Source organism: Schistocerca piceifrons, chromosome 6 (assembly GCF_021461385.2).
Source record: "Schistocerca piceifrons isolate TAMUIC-IGC-003096 chromosome 6, iqSchPice1.1, whole genome shotgun sequence".
In the NCBI taxonomy this organism is placed as follows: domain Eukaryota; kingdom Metazoa; phylum Arthropoda; class Insecta; order Orthoptera; family Acrididae; genus Schistocerca; species Schistocerca piceifrons.
The window spans coordinates 199,305,389-199,328,788 of record NC_060143.1 but is presented as its reverse complement, the minus strand read 5'-3'; the positions used below and the strand labels follow the sequence as shown (position 1 = coordinate 199,328,788).

Sequence of the window (23,400 nt, the reverse complement as noted above, 5' to 3'; positions counted from 1 at the left end):
TTCATCCATATATTAAATCTTGCTACTCCAACACTTTTATGAAATTCTTTAGAAGTTCTGATTCACTATTTTACATGTCCACTATTTTCTTTATTCAATGCAGACGTAATGTCTGTCTGAAACTGGTCACTGAAGAAACTGACAATTTCTCCACTTGTATAAACATTCCAAAGGATCACAAAGAGCCACAGTAAAAGACAAGACAAAAACATATTATTGACAGGTTTAAGTCTTTCCTTGTACATGAACATATTGACTATAAACAATTATATACAAAATAAAGTAGACATCTTAAAGTAAAACAGTAACTTTGGAAATTCTACAAAAAATACACAATTAACACAAGTCTCATTCTCACTATGCACATGCCTGTGTATTTAAAGGAACAATAATTCTCACCGACAGTGATTTATCCCCCCTCCTCCGCCCCATTTCACATCTTATTCTCCCCCCTCCCTCCCCCCCAAAGCACAAGTGATACACAATGGCATGCTGTTGTATAGCAGACACAGAAACGACACTGGTGAGCACATTCAGTTCAAGTGGAAACCACGTTCACGTGTGGCAGCTAGTAAACGTTGTCGCAGCAGTTCCTCTGTTGGGTAGTCTGGCAGCTTCAGATAGTGCACACATGTGTTGACAGATGGGTAACTACCTTCGCCTGCATCCACCTTTCGTACAACTGTCAATCGAGGATACAAATTTGCGAGTCCACCTGGAGGTAGTGAGGAGCATCCTGTTGTGAACTGCAGGAACGCCTTACGCTCTTCAGCTGACATGGCCACCAGGACATTCACAAAGCGTAGGAAACCAGGACTGCAAGGTAAAATATTAAAATTATGTATCTCTGCACACTGGAAACTCAAGATTCTTGAAGACAACACAGACAATAACAAATATGGGAATTATATCTTAACCCATGTACTGTGTGAAACACAGAGACTAATGTTCCTCCTCACACTACTCCAATAGAAATGAAAAGTAGAGCGTTTACGTAGATGGTGAAAGTACAAAAATGGGAAGGCTCATCTTGTTTCTTATTGCAACTATTCTTATTAACAAATCCAATTTTGATTTGCTATTCTATAGTGACTTTTGATATGACTAACATGTTGTCAAGCAAGCAACATGTAAGATAACCAAGAAACCTAATTTCTACTGACAGCAACAAATGCACTATTAATCACTGACAGTATCAAACATGGTAGCCATTAATGTAACTTTTTCAACTACAACAGCAAAACAAGCAGCTCTTCGACCTTGAAATGCTTCTGTATATCTACTATTCAAGCCACCACATGGTGTAGCTAATAACTATGTTAAAGACATCACTAGTTAAGACAGGCAGCTTTGGACAATATAGTTTTATCTATTACTGCCTTGGTCTTGAGAAATTTTGAGCATTACTATTGGTATTGTCTAATTTTGAGCACCTCAGATCTCTGCTGACTTTGAACACCTCTTCCTTCTATAAAACATCTACACAACCTTCTTTATCTAGCTCATATTTTTCATTTGTTTAATTAATTTAAGTAATTGTTTAAAAGGTTACAAAATATAGAAATTCAATGTCAGTCTCACAATTTTGTTTCAGCTACTAAGAATAACAACCCATTCCAGATAAGCATGTGAATGCTGTCATATCATGGGGTATACCAAATGAAGAGATGTTTGAATGTAACTGCTCACAATTTATTTCATATAGTGCAACCAGCACAAGTATATTTGTAGTTAGTATTTCTTCAACCGTCATGACTAATCTATTACACTGAGAAAAATGTTCGAAGTGACTTTCAGCAGTTTGTAGCAACTTTGTAAGTTGATAGTGAATGCTGTGAGCATAAACAAAATTATACAATGTATATGTAAAACTGACCACAGTGTGTTGCTTCTACTGTTTACAAGTCGTTAAATTATCAGCACAATACAATGCTGCAGTAAAATGGATTGCTTTAAAAGTCATACAAGAGATATAAGCTGTGCCTGAAATCAATGGAGTTGATCTACATCTACATCCACATCCACATCCACACTCCGCAAGCCACCTGGCGGTGTGTGGCGGAGGATACCTTGAGTACCTCTTTCGGCTCTCCCTTCTATTCCAGTCACGTATTGTTCGTGGAAAGAAAGATTGTCGGTATGCCTCTGTGTGGGCTCTAATCTCTCTGATTTTATCCTCATGGTCTCTTTGCAAGATGTATGTAGGAGGGAGCAATATACTGCCTGACTCCTCAGTGAAGGTATGTTCTCAAAACTTCAACAAAAGCCCATACCAAGCTACTGAGCGCCTCTCTTGCAGAGTCTTCCACTGGAGTTTATCTATCATCTCCATAACGCTTTTGCGATTACTAAATGATCCTGTAATGAAGTGCACTGCTCTCCGCTGGATCTTCTCTATCTCTTCTATCAACCCTATCTGGTGCGGATCCCACACCAGTGAGCAGTATTCAAGCAATGGGCGAACATGTGTACTGTAACCTACTTCCTTTGTTTTTGGACTGCATTTCCTTAGGATTCTTCCAATGAATCTCATAACATCTATGACACACACACACACACACACACACACACACACACACACACACACACACACACACACACAATTCTAATTTATAACTAAGTATTGAAGCAGCTTTTATAATACCTGAGCTTTAAGTGAAGAGCAGAAGGGAAACAAAAGAAAGGAAGCTGGATAAATGAGTTACCCAGCTTTCTAATGGGGTACAACGTAAGGAAGCAGTCCACTGATTTCAGCAACTGACGAAGGAAGTGGTAAATATCAAGATATGTAATGCAGAAGATACTAACTAACCAAGTCGGAGGCAATATAATGAAAATGGATAGCCAAAAAAAATCTACTGAACCATAGGCGGCAGGACAATACACACACTATAATGTAAATGGATAGACAAAAAATCTACTCAACAATAGGTGGCAGGACAATACACACACACACACACACACACACACACACACACACACACACAGTCAATTATTGTTTATTTTTGTTATTATACAATTTGGAGCAAGGTTGACAATTTTGTAGAGGTTCGTATCTGCAAATAGTTTATAGAGCCTCCAGCATTATCCATTAAATAATGTACATTTATCGAAGATAGTAACAGCCCCGTACCACTTCCTTGTTTGCTCCTGAAATTATCTTCACATTTGTTGATTTTGTTCCATTAGCAATCATATGTTGAGTTCTATCTGCAAGGAAGTCTTGAATCCAGTTACGAATCTGGTCCTACACTTGATAAGTTTGCATTTTGTTCACTAAATGAAAACGTGAAACTGTACTGGATGCCTTCCAGAGGTCTAAGAATGTGGCATTAACCTGGGTGCCTTTGGCTACAGTGCTCTGGGTTTCCTGGACAAACAAAGATCTCTGTTTACAGATTCAATGATGATTTTATAGAACAGATTTTCTTTCTTGAAAAATGTCAATATTCGTGAGTATGAAGCAACCTCGCTAGGTCTCCAACAGATTAAGCCAACTACAGAGGCCTCTAATTATGTATGTGTGTCTGGTGACTATTTTTAAAATGGGAATGACCTGCACTTTTTCCAGTCAATTGCTAGCCTTAATTGCTCCAGATGTATTTTATATCATGTTAATAACTTTAGTGAAAGATAACTCTTTTTTCAGATGTGGTGTATGAGTTTTAGACGATGCTCATTTGTGGTTCATTTCACTGTGTGATTGGTTTCTTCTGCGAGGCGAGTTTATTTTGCACTACAGAATTTCTAAAGCTGTAGTGGAAGTGAGCAAAAAAGTGTAGCTACTAAACGGAAAGTTCAGCAATCTACTCATGTTTTGCGTGGCCAGATGCGCGAGTTTCTGCGCTTGATACTAGACTATTTCTAGAAAGAGAGAGACAGTGGTCCAACTCTATTTCCTCCAATAAAAGTAGTCAAAAGAACTGCATATGCCTTGAAGATGCATTACTCTTCGGGAGGCAAAGTAACTCAGTGGCAGCAAAATGTCTTTGTTAATGGTTGTCAGAGGCCTCAGTTTTTGCTATAAAAAAAATTAAAGAATGGAAAATTATAATGGAGAGAGGCATTGTTGATTTTTAAGAACTATAGTTAAAGAGGCGTTTGAAGGTGTGCGGCTCAACAAAACCTGGATAAATGCCAGTCATTCTGTCATAAAAGACTGGACAGATGATGGCACATGTGGAAGTTCTGCTATTCAAGTGGGACAAGGAGCAAGAATTATTGTCTTGCATGCTAGAATTGCATCTGGTTTCATATGTAACTGTCTCCTTGTTTAGAAATTGAGGAAAACAAATGACTACCATGAGGAAATGAACCACGATAGTTTTCTGAAGTGGTTCAAGTGGCAACTACCGGAAAACTTAGATCGGCTGTCTGTCATTGTAATGGACAATGCCCCATACATTCAGTTATTAAAGATAAAGCTCCAATGACAGCAATGAAAAAAGCCGACATTGTTGAATGGTTGAAAATCCACGTGTAAATTCAGGACGATTTATGTAAGGCGGAGCTCATGGAAGTAGTGCAAAGAATAAAAAGCCACAGTTTCAACAGTATGTTGTGGACGAGGTAACTAAAGAAGTTGGCCAAAGGATTCTTAGGCTTCCTCCACACTAATGCCACTTTAACATAATTGAAATTATTTGGGCACAAATTAAAAATTACGTGACAACAAATAACAAAAGCCTCACTGTGGCAGAATTTTGAAGACTGTTAGAGGAAGCAGTGGCACAATAACACCAGTGAAAAGGAGAAATGCTGTACGCATCACAGTGATTGTTAAGTACTCAAAATCAGTTTATATAATTTAATGTTGTTTCTTATTGTATTACGTGAATGATTCAGATCCATTTTAACACCCCTTATGTATCGAATATGATGACTGAATGCAACTCATTCTGATTATTGTAAAAACAGTGCTCTTTATGTTGCTTTTGTTGAGATGCATAAATAATAGGAACACGGTATCATTTTATAGATGGGAGTGCTTTTGTTAAGCCACAAGGATACAACAATCTTTAAAGCGAACTCAATACTGCCCATTACAAGGCGGCATGAGGATGTAGTCCAGTAAGAAACCGCACAGCTGTTGCTGCTGCAGTCATCATGCACACTTACACACTGGTCAATCTACATCGGCCCCTTCCATGAGCAACTGTGTTTTGCTGTCAACCACTTTGTTACTCTGATCCGGGCATAGTGACAACAAATCATGACAAATTTTTAAATAGTATAATTTTATCTCTTTATGTTCACTGCAATTGTCATCAACACCTCTACAGCCACAGAAGAAAAAACTGCAGCTTTTTTTGCACTGTATGTTCAACAAATCGAAAGTGTGAAGGCTCACAAGGGAATGGTCCAATCCGACAAGCTGAAAACTACCCTGACATTTTTCATGCAGGAAGAACACACCAAAAGAAATGCACTAAACCATATCAAAAATGTCTGCCATAATGAAGTTTTTTAATAACTTGCAGTTCATATCAACAGATAAACCACTGCAGATGTAACTGTTACGCAAGTGAAGAGCAGAGGAAAGAAAAATCAACGCAGTGTACGATGTTACATTACAGACGACTTCCACTGATTGGGATTTTAATTTGTTGATGTTGTTGTTGTGGTGTTCAGTTCTGAGACTGGTTTGATGCAGCTCTCCATGCTAATCTATTCTGTGCAAGCTCCTTCATCTCCCAGTACCTACTGCAACCTACATCCTTCTGAATCTGCTTAGTGTACTCATCTCTTGGTCTCCCTCTACGATTTTTAACGTCCATGCTGCCCTCCAATGCTAAATTTGTGATCCCTTGATGCCTCACGACATGTCCTACCAACCGATCCCTTCTTCTAGTCAAGTTGTGCCACAAACTTTTCTCCTCACCAATCCTATTCAATACCTCCTCATTAGTTACGTCATCTACCCACCTAATCTTCAACATTCTTCTGTAGCACCACATTTCGAAAGCTTCTATTCTCTTCTTGTCCAAACTATTTGTTGTCCACGTTTCACTTCCATACATGGCTGCACTCCATACAAATACTTTCAGAAACCACTTCCTGACACTTAAACCTATACTCGATGTTAACAAATTTCTCTTCTTCAGAAATGCTTTCCTTGCCATTGCCAGTCTACATTTTATATCCTCTCTACTTTGACCATCATCAGTTATTTTGCTCCCCAAATAGCAAAACTCCTTTACTACTTTAAGTGTCTCATTTCCTAATCTAATTCCCTCAGCATCACCCGACTGAATCTGACTACATTCCATTATCCTTGTTTTGCTTTTGTTGATGTTCATCTTATATCCTCCTTTCAAGACACTGTCCATTCCGTTCAGCTGCTCTTCCAAGTCCTCTGCTGTCTCTGACAGAATTACAATGTCATCGGCGAACCTCAAAGTTTTTATTTCTTCTCCATGGATTTTAATACCTACTCTGCATTTTTCTTCTGTTTCCTTCACTGCTTGCTCAATATACAGATTGAATAACATCGGGGAGAGGCTACAACCCTGTCTCACTCCCTTCGCAACCACTGCTTTCCTTTAATGCCCCTTGACTCTTATAAATGCCATCTGGTTTCTGTACAAATTGTAAATAGCCTTTCGCTCCCTGTATTTTACCCCTGCCACCTTTAGAATTTGAAAGAGAGTATTCCAGTCAACATTGTCAAAAGCTTTCTCTAAGTCTACAAATACTAGAAACGTAGGTTTGCCTTTCCTTAATCTTTCTTCTAAGATAAGTCGTAAGGTCAGTATTGCCTCACGTGTTCCAACATTTCTACGGAATCCAAACTGATCTTCCCCGAGGTCCGCTTCTACCAGTTTTTCCATTCGTCTGTAAATAATGCGTTAGTATTTTGCAGCTGTGGCTTATTAAACTGATAGTTCGGTAATTTTCACATCTGTCAACACCTGCTTTCTTTGGGATTGGAATTATTATATTCTTCTTGAAGTCTGAGGGTATTTCGCCTGTCTCGTACATCTTGCTCACCAGATGGTAGAGTTTTGTCAGGACTGGCTCTCCCAAGGCCGTCAGTAGTTCCAATGGAGTGTTGTCTACTCCCGGGGCCTTGTTTCGACTCAGGTCTTTCAATGCTCTGTCAAACTCTTCACGCAGTATCGTATCTCCCATTTCATCTTCATCTACATCCTCTTCCATTTCCATAATATTGTCCTCAAGTACATCGCCCTTGTATAGACCCTCTATATACTCCTTCCACCTTTCTGCTTTCCCCTCTTTGCGCAGAACTGGGTTTCCATCTGAGCTCTTGATATTCATACAAGTGGCTCTCTTTTCTCCAAAGGTCTCTTTAATTTTCCTGTAGGCTGTATCTATCTTTCCCCTCATGAGATAAGCCTCTACATCCTTACATTTGCCCTCTAGCCAGGCCTGCTTAGCCGTTTTGCACTTCCTGTCGATCTCATTTTTGAGACGTTTGTATTCCTTTTTGCCTGCTTGATTCACTGCATTTTTATATTTTCTCCTTTCATCAATTAAATTCAATATTTCTTCTGTTACCCAAGGATTTCTACTAGCCCTCGTCTTTTTACCTACTTGATCCTCTGCTGCCTTCACTACTTCATCCCTCAGAGCTACCCATTCGTCTTCTACTGTATTTATTTCCCCCATTCCTGTCAATTGTTCCCTTATGCTCTCCCTGAAACTCTGTACAACCTCTGGTTTAGTCAGTTTATCCAGGTCCCATCTCCTTAAATTCCCACCTTTTTGCAATTTCTTCAGTTTTAATCTACAGTTCATAACCAATAGATTGTGGTCAGAGTCCACATCTGCCCCTAGAAATGTCCCACAATTTAAAACCTGGTTCCTAAATCTCTGTCTTACCATTATATAATCTATCTGATACCTTTTAGTATCTCCAGGATTCTTCCATGCAGACAACCTTGTTTTATGATTCTTGAACCAGGTGTTAGCTATGATTAAGTTATGCTCTGTGCAAAATTCTAACAGACGGCTTCCTCTTTCATTTCTTAGCCCCAATCCATATTCACCTACTATGTTTCTTTCTCTCCCTTTTCCTACTGTCAAATTCCAGTCACCCATGACTATTAAATTTTTGTCTCCCTTCACAATCTGAATAATTTCTTTTATTTCATCATACATTTCTTCAATTTCTTCGTCATCTGCAGAGCTAGTTGGCATATAAACGTGTACTACTGTAGTAGGTGTGGGCTTCGTGTCTATCTTGGCCACAATAATGCGTTCACTATGCTGTTTGTAGTAGCTTACCCACACTCCTATTTTTTTATTCATTATTAAACCTACTCTGCATTACCCTTATTTGGTTTTGTATTTATAATCCTGTATTCACCTGACCAGAAGTCTTGTTCCTCCTGCCTACTTTAGATTGGCTACGAATTTCTCTACAGTATTACCTATTAATGACATCAATCCTACACTTTTCTTGAGGCAGACTTTGTAATTTTCTAACTACCTTTTCCATACAATTTCTTGAATCTGTTTACCCACACTGAAGAAGCCTGGAAATCAGTAATGGTCATCTCACTTACAATCCAGAGCACCCCATCTTCTAGATCTCCTTCAGTAATGGTGCACTGGCTCTCACGAGCAGTTCTCAATCCTTCAAATAGTTCTCCTTTCACACTTTTGCCAGGTACATTTTGGCTCATACTTTGTACCCCCATGTAAATCTTTCTTCCATTTGTACATTTCATGTTCATATTTTATGACATGAAAGCAGCTCTGCACACTGCTTAAGTTTAAGCATTTTCTCCCTCCTTGTTTAACCAAAAAATTTATAGCTCTTTCTTTCTCACTGAAAGCCATTACTCTGCGTGCCCCTTTTTTTTTCGGGCTTGAAAGGTACTCTGTTTTTGTTCTGGACTCTAATTAGCATAACAATCTTCATTCAAACCACAATTCATGGACTTATCCGAGTTATTTCCTGTTTCTTCTGATGTTTCCAACAATTTCTAACAGAATGTGGACATCACTGGAATGAATGTCCAATGATGATAAACAGGACACACACAAGGCCTGCAGGAGAAGTAGGTGATTTTCATCGCATACCGGTACCACATTATTCATATTTCATCTTTGCAAGATTGAAAACATTAACTGTATTCCACATTACTGTGAACCTCTGGAACTTCCAAAAAGACAGATGATGTTAGCAACCATATAACAAGAAACCACAAAGAAAATTACTTCATTTTTATCTCCAGTGTTAGGAATACTGCAAACGCTGCTGCTAATTAATATGGATATTAAATAAGAGGCAAATCTGAGCAAATAGCAACTGTGTACAATTATTTCAGAGAAACTATCAATGGAAACTGAAATTCACACTACAAATTATGATCACATTGTGCCTTCTACCTGTTTACCGATGTGCCATCAACCGAGCACATGTAACCTCCATGATGCACATGTCTGCAGCCATCTGGCGAGCTATGCATTCAGCAAGTTCAAACATTCCTTTAAAACACCTGCTGTGTGTCTTAGCACCTAAATTTTTAATACTGTGTTTCTTCGGTGTATTCCTTTTGCACAAAAAAATTACAGTGAAGGTTTCGAAATGTTGGACAGTTCCATTGTCAGCCTATAAGAGCAGTGATAGTGAAAAGCATGAACCTGGGGTCAAGTCCCAGTCTTACAAACAGAACTGAGATATAAAAGTTTCAATTCTTTAGAGTATTACTGAAAATATGCATTAATATAATAAGTAAAATAAAGGAAAGACAACTACTCATCACGGTCTGTGTGGCAGTGTGTGTGAATGTGTGTACTTTGCTGGAAAATGAGCTAGTGCTTGAAAGCTAGTGTGAATGCTGTTTTCTGTTGTGTTATCATACTCCACACATCAATCTGCTATAGGTGAGCGATTGCTATTCCTTTATTTTACATATTGCTCCATCCAGGAATTTCCGTTAGTGTAATAGCACATACCTGTCACGAGTATATCCAAGTTTGGGCTCAGTGTAAGTTAAGAGATCTTCTCTGGACCATTGTGGATTCTGGTCACCACACAACATGACACGTACTTCATCTGGGCTAAATGCCCTCAATTTATCCATAGGAAACACTCTGTTAAATCCAGCACGAAAAGCTTCTAACTGCCGTGCAATACCACGCTCCAAGCAAAAATTTGTGGTCAGTTCAGCATATTCCTCTACATTGTCTAAAGTAACCTGCAAAGTTAACCATAGGAAAATAATGATTACTTATCAATTTTAACAGACTGACTTGAAGGGTGACTGATCTGAAGGACACTTTTCCTGTTAATCCTGCTCAAGCACCACAAATATACATGGAAATCAGCTAAAGTCACTTGATATGATTAACAAGAAAACTTCCTTTCTACTACTCTTAGATAACACTTCTATTTCCTACATGTTATCTTAACATCATAACAACATGGAAGGTTGTGTTATTGGCTTATTACATAGAGGGGGGAAAATCATTCTCAAATTGTGCTAACTTCTCACACTGGCACTTCCTGTTTTCTTTGAATCGCATTTGTTTGTAGCACCTGGAGACACAAAGTGGTAGAGAAGTGGTGCATACCACAACCAAATCCCTTATAACTAAGGTATAAAAAAATTGAGGTGGTGGAAAAGAAATCTACAAATTGGTGTCAAGTATTTTGAAAAATAAATTTAAGTACATATCATTTTCATATAAATGACCATCATATAAAAATAAGCAAAATTATCATTTTATGAATACCAGAATTACAAATAACTTTAAGAACGAATTTCATAAAGTGATCACATTTTATGGGATCATATGTCTTCTATCAAACAATGACTTGTGTCACGTCATCGTGCGTATACCAGTCAAAATCAAAATCAATGCACCAGAAACCAAATGACGTACCATTATCTGTCAAAAAATATTTCCAGTCCTCTAGTAATTAGAAAAATATTTCTGATGTTTACTTCAGAGATACTGTTGAACGTTATGTTCCCTGCAATAAGCACTGGTGCCATTTGACATCTTATTGATAGCCTCAGGAGAGAGGAAGGGAGCAGTGGGGGATGCAGCACGATGTGATGCAATTTTTCCATTTTTGTTAAAAAAATGTAAAGATGAACCATTAGTTTAACACATTTTATTAGATAAAATGTGTTCTCAAAGACAGTGCATATCCTAACAAGTAAAAAACTGGCTCTAGTGAAACCCTTACACACAAAAGGTGAAATAAAGCATGTTCAGAACTACAGACTTTCTTTGCTATTTCAACATGCAGCAAACTGTTTGAGAAAATAATATTAAAAAGCATTTTTAAACATTACAGCAGTGCTGACACATAAGGTGATTTCCAGTATGGTTTCAGAAGAGGTCAGCAGTAGTACAATTTATCCTTTATAAACTTGATGAAGTAAACAGACAGACCCAATCAGGATGAGTATTCTTAGACCTCTCCAATGCTGTTGTCATCACTGACACACACTAATATCAAGAACTGTGATGAGAGACAATATTATATGACAGTGGAGAAGTACTGGAGAGAAGATAGTCAAGAATAAGAACTATATGTTTTGATGTCCCTCAAGGGCTCCTTCATATTGATATTACGTAAATGATTTTTTCGAGGTCTCTAGATAGTAAACATCTGATCATTACCGTATTTCCTCGAATCTAAGCCGCACTTTTTTTCCGGTTTTTGTAATCCAAAAAACCGCCTGCGGCTTAGAATCGAGTGCAAAGCAAGCGGAAGTTCTGAAAAATGTTGGTAGGTGCCGCCACAACTAACTTCTGCTGTCTAATATATGTAGCGCTACACAGGCATGCTTTGTAGGCACAGAGATAAATACTGGCGCCAAAACCTCTGCGTCAGTAAAAAAAAGAAAGAGGAAAGAAAGAAAGAAAGAAAGAAAGGTGGAAGTCCAGCTTTTTTTCGTCCGCCCCGAGTTTTGACCACTACATTTTCATACATTATCCAACGAAGTAAATACAAATTTCGTATTGTTCATCTTCGAATGTAGCAGAATTTTAATGTACTACGAAAATCCGACTGGCAAGACTGTTGCCAATAGGAACCTGATGAAATGTGAATTCTCTTCACCATAAGAATAATACGGATATAAACATTTTGCCATGTATTCTTTCGTGTTTGCTGCTATCTCATTTAAATCCTGTCTGCCTAATAAACTACGAAACTAGAGTGAGACAACAGCAAATGCACAAGAATATACGTATCGTGTCATGTTTATATTCGTATTATTCTTATGCCCAATAGTGACACAGTCAGAAATGAAGCACGGCAACTGACTAGATTTTTAAATCTAAGATGACTAATTTCTGTGCAGAATTTGATGTACTAAAGAAGCGGCCGCAAAGATTTTCAAACAGAGAAAAATTTTCACCTAACTCTCGTTCAGAACATGTTGTATCATACGCAGTCTATTATTTGGTTCTTGTTGATCATTATCAAAGAAAGCAGCAGTGTAAGTAACAACAAATAGCAGTTTCTTGCCATTGTTTCGCTAATGAGATGATTCCTCTCTTTTTTTTTTTATTTTTTTTTATTTATTGTAAGCGGCGGTAGTGCGCACAAAAGCAAGCCATGCTGCGAGCGGCGACAGGCCGTAAACACGCACTATCAGAATGCGACAAACAATGCATGACACAGTACAGTAATGCATTTTCAGCTTAGAGTGACGTAAACACCTATAACAAAGAAAAGGCACTTATCAGATCAAAGCAAAATAAGCAATCGATTCAAACCAGACAAAGCACGTGAGAAAGGAATGGTACCCGTATAAATACGGACGGAGCGTCTGACGCATAGCAATGGCTACCTGGTAAAGCTTAACTGCTAAGCTTACGACTCGAACCAAACTACTGTAGCTGTATCGTCTTTCATTCAACTAAATTGTGTCTCATATTACATTGGACCAACTTTGTTTCGATTTGGAGGTGCGGCCTAAAACTTTTTTCTCCCCTTGAATTTCGAGTCTCAAATTTCAGGTGCGGCTTAGATTCGGGAATTTTTTTTTCCCTTTATTTCGAGTCTCATTTTTCAGGTGCGGCTTAGATTCGAGTAAATACGGTACGTATTCCAATGACACCTTTGGTGGCTGCTGGAGGCACAGTGAGCCCTGCCTTATTGAAGAGATTAAAGATTTCACTGAAAAGACGAGAGCTCACTTTGAAACAGAGGACTTCAAAGTTCACACAGGAAAAATAAATATAATTCACTTAAAACTGAGTGGTCCAAATAGACAAAATATTGTGAATAAAGACATTCTCCCAAAAATCTGTTCAGGAAGTAACCTTTTTTGGATTTATACATAAATGAGACTTTCATGGAAACAACCACCACGTCTGCAAAAAATAACCTCCAGGCTAAATCTATTAACAAGGCTATCACCATACCTTAATTGTCAAACTCTAAGGAGTGTCTAATTTTGGATCAGTATATCCTCATTTGTCTTATAGAATAGCACTGTGTGAATGACACATGAAATATTATTAAAAGGGTTTTCACGCTGCAAAAGAGTCGAGGATTTTAGCAAAAGTAGAAAAAACCTCTTTATTAATTTTGATAATCTCATGAGTTATGCCACTTATATGCTACAAACCATTATGCTAATGAAAGAAAACACTAAGGTCACAAAAGTGCGACATGCAAATTCAGAGCCATGGTACAAGGCATACAGTTAACATAACTGATACTTCAAAAGGAAAACATCCACATGCCACACTTGCTGTTTTTCATCATTTGCAAGCAAATGATCTTAAGATATTGACAGGAAATAGTTATTAGTGGCTTTTTCATAAAAGGAACACAACTTGAATCTAACATGAACTATAATATAAACAATGTAAGGAAAAGATAAACTGCTATTTGCCATAAAGATGACATGTTAAGTTGCAGATGGACAGAATTAAAGACATTTACATATTAGCTTTTGGCCACAGCCTTTAGCTGAGAAAGAAATGCATGCAAATTCATTCACACAAGTGAGCACATGACCGCCATCTTCAGCAGCTCAGACCAGATTGCATTCTGGTCTGAGCTGCCAGAGATGGTGGTCATGTGTGCCTGGTGCTTGTATGTGTGAATGAATGTGTGTGTGTGTGTGTGTGTGTGTGTGTGTGTGTGTGTGTGTGTGTGTGTGCGCGCGCGCGCGCGCATTCCTTTTTCTGTTTAAGACTGCGTGACCAAAAGCTAATGTGTAAAAAATGTTTTTTAGTCGTTCCTGTCTGCAACTACACGTCATCTTTAAGTTAAGTAGTAGTCAATCTTTTTATTACATTGTTAATATTTCAACCTGGAGTTTCCATTGTCTGAATAATAATAATAATAATAATAATAATAATAATAATGCAAGCAACAATACCACCCTAGAAATAAGTACAGCACAAAATTGCACATAAAACCTACTGTTCATTATGGAATGAATTACCATCTTACTATTTGAATTATTTGATTGTAGAATATTGTAAAAAAAACTTCTCTGTGCGCACACCTAATGCTGTAATTTGTATTTTGTTGATGTCGCCCATGTGTGTAAAATAATGTGTTATGAGCACAAAAATTTGAAATCTCCAACTACAATTTGATGGACTTTTTTGTCACTCTTACTCTACGCAAACTGAAGACAAAGCTTTTGTTTGAACCTTCTCTACCATCTCTGTTAACTGAAACAGGCATGCTTTCCACATCATCACAAAATAAACCAGAACTGCTCAAATGATAGCTCTGTATGTGACCACCTTCATGGCCGAGTTATACTTCCTTACCATCTCCCAATAAACTTAAGCCTTCCATACATTTAAATCTATGTGGTTGTTCAATTTTAAATTACTCCAGCCAGGTATGCCTGGATACTTACTCAGCAGTGATTTATTTCAGTGATCGATTGTTGACCACACTTTATTGGTATCGAGCCTTATTTACGTTAAAATACATTTATTTATGTTGAAAGTCAGCTGCTGCCAATCTTTGCACCAGGTGCTGATTGTATACAAGTCTCCTTGCATATCGTAACTATTTCTAATGGTGTCACTTCCCTGTACACACCTTTGTCATCTGCAAAGTACTTTCTTTGTTTTGTAAGATGTCTTCAGTCTAGTCACACATCTCGTCTGATTTCTGCATGCACGTTCTGTTTACTAGGTGATATTGTGGAATTGTATCAAATGATTTCTGAAGATCAAGAAACGTTATCAATCTATGCTCTGTTATTCGAAGTATTTGACAGAAGCAAGCTTAGAGTTTACTGCCCTGTTGACAATGAAGTCATAAGAGACCGAGCACAAGCTCAGATTAGGGAGGGATGGGGAACAAAAATCAGCCATGCTCCTTCAAAATAACCATCCAGCATTTGTCTGGAGCAATTTAGGGAAAGCACGGACACTCAGATCTGGATGACCAGATAGAGATTAGAACTGCTGTCCTCCCGAATGCGAGTCCAGAGTGTTAACTGCGACACCTGTCGCAGTTACTACTATTTGCTTTCCTAACTTTCTAATGCCAGAAAATCTATGTGCAAATCAATGGAAACTGCCCAACTTTATTTTTTGTTGTCTGCTACTGAACTAACAGGAGTAAAGCAACAAATTTTAGGATTTTTACAAGATGGTAGCATTAAGACTTGATCCACTCACCTCTACATCGGCACCATCACGAACGAGATCTATGGCAGTAAAACCAAAGTCACGGGAACCTGGAAGATATTGAAATGTAAGAGCAAGGTCTTCTAGTCGTACTCCACCACACAGTGCAAGGTTCGCTACTTGGTGGGCACGTGCCTCTGGAGACAATGTATTATCTTGCATTATCCGTGCTTTACGTATCGATAATTCACTTAGTTGCGACAGAAACTTCCCACGTTCAGGATCGACAACTGCTAAATCCTCAGGGCCCAGTATGTTGTGGAACCTGTAGCAAAAATAAAGTAAAATATTACAAAAATGCAAATCAGAAGTTCAGACTTAAAACTTGAGACTTCACTATTTTCCATGGAACTAGAACAAATCAAAAATATTTGAGTATCTCAGAATGCAGAAATTACATGTGACCATGGATTAACATACGGTTAATTTAAAGGGAATGAATTAACGCACTCTTTATGTATTAGTTATAATAAAAAACTCCATTTAAATCAATTATTTCTGTACAACTTCATATTTGTGTCTAGCCGCTGAAACATTTCCTATATATGATGAGCAGTTGCCTTAGCATATGACATATTTGATTATGTTTCAGATCAACTTTTTATATTTAAACTTGAGGGCATTAGATACGTATGTGACTGACTGATTACTGGAAACAGCTTAAAGGAAAAATTAGTGATTCAGAAATATGATCCATAGTATTTGCTCATCAGCTATTTTGCTTCATGACTTGCAACTAGTATCATGACAATAGCCCTAATTCAAACAGTGAAAATTTATAACACAGCTTTTTTCATCCTAAATGGATGGACACCTTAGTACTCAATGCTGCATCTATTTTGTAAAAAATGACTTACCTATGAATAGATATCAACAGTCACAGAACAGGTGTGACAAAAACAGCTAAATTGGTTAATAGATTATTATTTTTCTGTCTTACATATCCCCCAAGACAAAGTTTACATAGGATAGGCTAAGCGAAACAGTATTCTAATTGGTCGGGAAATTTTACAAAATACTAGGATGGGTAAAGGTTACTATTTTACCACTTCCTAACAATGCTTCAATAGTGAGATGATAAGACACACATAAATACAAACCAGCGACTTTGTTATGTAAGAAGACCCACCTAAAAGTCACTAACCAGTTGGTATATCAGTTCCAAAATTCTCATGTCAGCCATATTTTAATAAGTAGTGTGCACTTAATGCTACCAGTTAGACTTACTTTGTAACAAACAGGCTAAGTTTTAGTAGAATCACATGACTTCCAAGACATTAACAGGCCATACCAAAATGTAATGTTGCTGTAGGCTTACCACGGTCTACTTTCTGTGATGAACATTGGTTTTGGAGGATCCAGTTCCAACTCCTTTTCACTCTCTTCAGAAAGTAGAGATGATGTCATTGGATCGTCATCTGAGGGTCGTATATTGGAACTAGGCCCAATGCCGCTTACCAGATCGCCTCCACACATCAACTTCAGGAAAGGCTGTGACAGTGGCAGGTCAACAAGTCGATTGTCCTGTAGCACTTTAGCCAAGAACACACCCAAAAACCAGAAGTACTTCGTTGCACGATCACATGCTGCTGAGTCCTGTCAACAATTTAAAAGTGCTGGAATATCTTCTCAGTATGAACAGCTATCTGTAAAATCAAATCTAAATCTTACAGCAATTTAATCATGAGCAAGTACTGGTAAAAAACTGTTCTATGAAACACATAATTAGTAAAAGTAAATCTGAATTACGAAAATTTAATTCTATAACAGAAGCCATATTTTCTTTCACAAATGATGTTTTGAATGCATGGACAATATGTTTTGCCAGCTGGTATACTCCTTGATCTGTCTAAAGCATCTGAATGTGCTGCTCACAGGATTCCTCGTGAGAAAGGAAGCCACCATGCAGTAAGAGGACAAGGGGTAAGAGGCTAAAGCCTTATCTACGGAGCATGCAGCAAAACGCTGTTCTAGATTTCGACAAAGAACAGGCAGGAAGGGTAATCTGCTGTGGAATGGTACATTATTGAGTCCTACAACTGTCTTTGGTACCTTATATTTCATATACATCAATGATGTACCTTTGTCTCATAATAAAGCAAGCAACTTCAAAATGTTTGCTGCTGATATGAGCATTATGATGGACAACACACTGTCTACTTAAGGGGGCTAGGACGTCAAACAGGCCGACTTGGAGCAGGAGAGGCATCTCACGACATTTTAATTTCCAGTGTCTATATTTTTACAAATAAGTTCATAAAACTTTGTCAGCATCACCACGAAGGATTCAGGATTCACACCCATTGCTGTGGAAGTTTGAAAACATAACAAAAAAAATTTTTACATGCGAAATTTCATCATTTTTTCACTTACTAATAACTGCATTTGTTGCTATAGGTACCCTTTTCTTCATAAGTTAGAGAGATGAATTTTGCACAGCAGACATACCATACTTACAGGTGTATGAAACTCTAGAATTTATTTAATTTATGAAAAAACGAATGAACTGTTATATTTTAAACTTCATGTTTAGAAAAAGCACAAATTTTATAGTTAATTACCTCAATTTTTACCATAGTTTTTAATAGATTTGGAAAATTCTAGAGTTTCATACACCTTTAAGTATGGTTTGTATGCTGTGCAAACTTCATCGAAGAATCTCTCTTACTTATGAAGAAAAGTGTACCTATAGCAACAAATGCTGCCATTAGTAAGTGGGAGGGGGGGGGGGAATTATAATTCACATGTAAAAAAGTTACTTCATTATGTTTTAGAACTTCCACTGCTATGAGTGTGAATTCTGAATCTTTCCTGGTCATGTGGACAAAGTTTTATGAATTTACTTGTAAAAGTATAGACACTGGAAATTGAAATGTCCTGCGGTGCCTCTCCTGCTCCAAGTCGGCCCGTTTGACGTCCTGTACGCCACTGGCCTCCACCTAGACTTTTAGGCAAACTGCAGTTTTAAACAAGGTAGATGCTCATAAAAAGTCGAAGTAAGCTGTGTACATTCCCATGGTTAGCCTGTACAACAAAATTTCTGCCTGTTCAAAACTACCCTTCCTGCACTAATCATAGTTCTCAGCCTAACTGGATCACTGCCCCTGTACAAAACCTCAACAGTGAAAGCTTCACCTGTACATGCAAGACGATTCCCATATTAACCTATAAAACAATGTAAAAATTTTGACTTCAGCAGAAATAGTTTAATCTGTGAATATAAGATCAATCCATATTTTTCAAAAGATAAATTTGGAAAAAAAAACCTCTTCATACAATTGGGTAAATACGGTAAATTAATGGAATGTAAATGACATGCGTGTAACAAATTACGTATTTTCATTCACTCCATACCTTTGTGCAATATTTTCTTACCACAGTTCTCGTACATGAAGAAGGAATAAGGAAAGCATAGACAGATGCATTCAAGTAAACAGAACTATTTGCTGTGCTAAAACTAAAGTTTTTGGAAAATTACATGCAAGAAAAGATGCCAGTGAATCTCAGATGTGGAATGGAATTGCCTACAGCTGTTCTCAACCAGGCTTTCCATATCTCTGTGTCAAAGACCTGTTCATTTTGAAAGTTTGAGGAGGTTTGGTCTGCATCTAAGTTGATTTCCATACCTCTGCCAAGGTAGTGCCACATTAATTCAACGTTAACAAAATGCAAAAATATACCACAATTTCAATTTTCGAAGCAGAAAAAAGAGGTGGGGTCAGAATAAAATTATAGCACTGCTTACTTCCATTAGGCTGCAATGAACTTATGCTAAGTTCAGTTATGTATTGTTATAAACAAAAAGAAAATACTGTCTTTTTCCATACTTGAGGTAATGGTGCTGGGAAGAGGCCTGAAGATCTCCGTACATAAAAGCCCGGCGGTCGTGCTACTCCACCGAGATCTGCTACAGCTGTGTCATACACTGCACTGTCTGAGGCCTCTGTGTCTATAGCTTCATCACACAGCCACAGCCCCAAGTCACAGCGCTGAAGTTCTGCACCTACCAATGCATAAAATTCCAGAGTTGGGCCCAGACCTGTGCCCTCTTCACCCTGGAACTCAACCTGCGAAAACATTACAAAAGCATTTATCAGAAAACACAAGATGCCATGCAGGAAACAAAATGCACTTGCCCCCAAGTTTCTCTTGGGTGACAAAGGTATCAAAAACTTATTCTAATTTTACTGTCTCATACCAACGTATTTACGTTGAAGTTGAAGCAACAATACATATCTGTAACATAAAAATTATGGAAAGGGTAGAGTGCTACACTCCATAAAGATGACTTGTTGAGTTACAGACAGAGACAATGTTACACACAAAGCTTTTGGCCAGAGTGTGTGTGTGTGTGTGTGTGTGTGTTCCCAGTCTTGCTTGTGTGAATTTGCATGTGTTTTCCTTTTCTGGTGAAGTCTTTGGCCAAACGCTTAATGCGTAACAGTCTTTTCGTCGTGTCTGCTGGCAACTTAACATGCCGTCTTTATGGTGAGCAGCAATCCGTCATTTCCAACCTGGACTTCCCATTGTTTGTTTCCTGTATCCTGTTATGTAATTTATTCACGTAAATCATATTTTGTGAATCCCACCATGAGGAAGATACTCGCAAAATAAAAACAAATAATGTCAGTGAAGTGAGAGCAGAAGAAATTTTCACCTTAAAAAGAAATGTTGAGGAATAGAGGCTACAATAACAGCAAGATCAAGAGGATGAGTAAATCGTCCTGATAAACCAATATTAAAATCTCTTCAACAGCAATACAGGAAGATGGTGACTCGTACCTCAGCTTCTCATGAAAACAAATAGAGTGATTATATTTTTTGCCTATAACTGTGTAGGCTTTTTCAGCCATTTTCCTTGAGGTTAAGAGTTTTTCTTCGTAATACATATTAGCACTGTCTCATTTTCCACACATCTTTTCCCAAAATCTGAGCACCTTTGCAGGTTTCTTCTTCCAAAGTACTTTCTCTTTAGTGTGATTTGTGTACTGCTCTTTAATGTAGGTATCTTCTGTGTGACAAGAGTTGCCATTCTTCCATCTATCCTGAACCCTTTCACTGTGGAATGGAAACTGCCTTTTTGGTACAGGTTTACCCTTTCTGTTCCCTTATCTCTTCCCTAATATGCAATGGCTAAAAAGAAGTATGATGACCGTGATTCAAGTGGTTGAGTTTGAAGGTTTTTTGGTTCCAACAAACAGAAACAACAGGGCATGGTCACTCCTTCCTATTTGCTTTCGTGTTCCCATTATATGTTTAGCTTGATTTGAATACGGCATTCAAAAGCCAGTTGAGAACACACACTCACTGCTCTTCTTTGTCTACAGGTTGAACAAGCTTTAGCACTTGCTTTTGCTGCCACTAGCTATTGAATGGAGGTTTTGCACTTCACTAACATTAGACTTTATAGCTCAACTGCAGGTACTGGTTCTCCAATTTCTTTGCTGCATTTGTATCAAGCTGTTTCACATGTTATGATATTTTTACCACCACAGCAGAATAACTTGAAACTGAAGGTAGGTTTAGCACTTTTTAAGCCTCTTGCACTTCAGAATACAAGATAAATCATTTTTTTTATATATAATTCTGTCTACTACAAACAGTCAGGATACACATCCACCTCAAACAGGACATTTGAAGCCAGTTATCAGATACTTTTGCAGGTGAACATTGTTGTTGTTCTTGTTGTTTTCTTCAGTCCAGAGACTGGTTTGAAGCAGCTCTCCATGCTACCCTATCCTCTGCAAGTCTCTTCCTCTCCAAATAACTACTGCAACTTACATCCTTCCGAATTTGCTTACTGTGTTCATCTCTTGATCTCCCACCACAATTTTACTTCCCCCCCCCCCCCCCCCCCACTTCCCTCCAGTACTAAATTGGTCACCCCTTGATGCCTCAGAATGTGTCCTACCAACCGATCCCTTCTTCTAGTCATGCTGTAGCACAAATTTCTCTTCTCCCCAATTCTATTCAGCATCTCCTCATTAGTTACATGATTTACCCATCTAATCTTCAGCATTCTTCTGTAGCACCACATTTCAAATACTTCTATTGTCTTCTTGTATAAACTATTTATCATCCACATTTCACATCCGTACAAGGCTACACTCTAAACAAATACTTTAAGGAAAGACTTCCTGACACATAAATCTATACTCTATGTTAACAAATTTCTCTTCTTCAGAAGCGCTTTTCTTGTCATTGCCAGTCTATATTTTATATCCTCCCTGCTTCAACCATCATCAGTTATTTTGCTCCCCAAATAGCAAAACTCATCTACTACTTTCAAGTGTCTCATTTCCTAATCTAATTCCCTCACCATCACCTGATTTAATTCGATTACATTTCAATATCCTCATTTTGGCTTTGTTGATTTTCATCTTACATCCTCCCATCAAGACACTGTCCATTCCAGTCAACTGCTGCTCCAAGTCCTTTGCTGTCTTTGACAGAATTACAATGTCATCGGCCAACCTCAAGGTTTTTATTCTGTTTACAGAGCAACATGTATTTTCTTGTGGTAAAGAGGCCCTTAATGTTATGTTCATTCACGTATTTGGTGCGTATACACAGAAAAATAAATAAAATAAACAACAAAAAATTCCAAATTTCTCCCAGATCAAGTGAAATTTGTGACTGCATTGAGAGCTTTTTGACACGGAGGGGACAGCATATTATCTTGCATGGAGAGTCATCATAAGATGCAGAAGTAACTTCGAGTGTGCCCCAAGGAAGTGTGTTGGGACCCTCGCAGTTCATGTTTTATATTAATGACTTTACAGACAATATTAGTAGAACCTTGGACTGTATGCAGATGATGCAGTTACCTGTGATGAAGTACTATCTGAAGCTGCATAAATATTCAGTCAGAGCTTGATAAGTTTACAAGGTGGTGCAAAGATTGGCAACTTGCTTTAAATGTCCAGAAAATGTAAAACTTGTGTGTGCACTTCACAAAATGGAGAAAAAAATAAATAAATAAATAAAGAAAAAAAAAATAGTATCCAACAACTGCAGTATCAGTGATTCTAAAAATATGCTTTTTCCCCGGTGAAAATACAATACATACTCTGGATGAAAGACTTTTTTTCTGTGTTAAGTGACAGTATACTTTCCTTCAGAGCTGTAAAACTTATCACTCCTTTGTATGGCAAAGATTTTATACACTGGCAGAACTTCTTGGCACTTAGGAAATGAAGCCCAGCAAAAAACACAACATTTAGGAAAGATCTTAGACATTCTCCAAGATATACACTGCATATTTTTGTATAGCGAAAGTATAAATACAACTTCTACCAAATACAGCACAGTAACTTCTGAAGCACTGAAATTGAGATTGGCTGACAAAAGCGCTTGTGCAAAGCAATCTTAGTTCGTCTCATGTGATCTCACCAGCCAATGACAGGAGATATTCAGAGCACAGGTCAAGTGAGGGAGTCTGCCAATAGCAACATTACTGTTCAGTAGTATGAACATGCAAATATGAAAAGTTAATGGTTGATATTAATATAGGTACAGTATAGTTACAAGAAAAGCTAAGCTTTTGCATATAACACTGGTCGTCAAAGTGTTTTTGCTGCTTTTTCTGAGGGTGTGACTCGGTGGATCCTAAGAGCACAGATTAAAATGCAGCAACTAAATATTTCTGACAATCATGTGATTACAAATTTCATTGCTGTGCACCGAACATTTTGTGAGTTACCTGGCTGAACACACATTCCGTCCAGCATTTTGGCTTTTCAAGACGAGAGTAAAACATTCCAAGATTTGTTGTTACTAAGTACTGCATAG

General features: G+C 37.9%; 1 protein-coding gene across 6 annotated transcripts in view; it reads right to left on the bottom strand.

The window, feature by feature from the left end:
- Positions 1-462: 462 nt before the first annotated feature.
- The window catches only part of LOC124802933 (E3 ubiquitin-protein ligase HECTD1), a 325,190-nt gene continuing 302,252 nt past the window's right edge, over positions 463-23,400 (bottom strand). For all 6 annotated transcript variants that reach the window (XM_047264012.1, XM_047264018.1, XM_047264013.1 and 3 more), the window contains 5 exons: positions 19,437-19,676; positions 16,928-17,205; positions 15,601-15,874; positions 9,928-10,169; positions 463-816 (listed from right to left, as the gene is read on the bottom strand). In XM_047264012.1, coding sequence (XP_047119968.1) covers positions 534-816; positions 9,928-10,169; positions 15,601-15,874; positions 16,928-17,205; positions 19,437-19,676 — 1,317 coding nt within the window. In that variant the 3' untranslated portion in view covers positions 463-533. The remainder of the gene's footprint in view (positions 817-9,927; positions 10,170-15,600; positions 15,875-16,927; positions 17,206-19,436; positions 19,677-23,400) is intronic.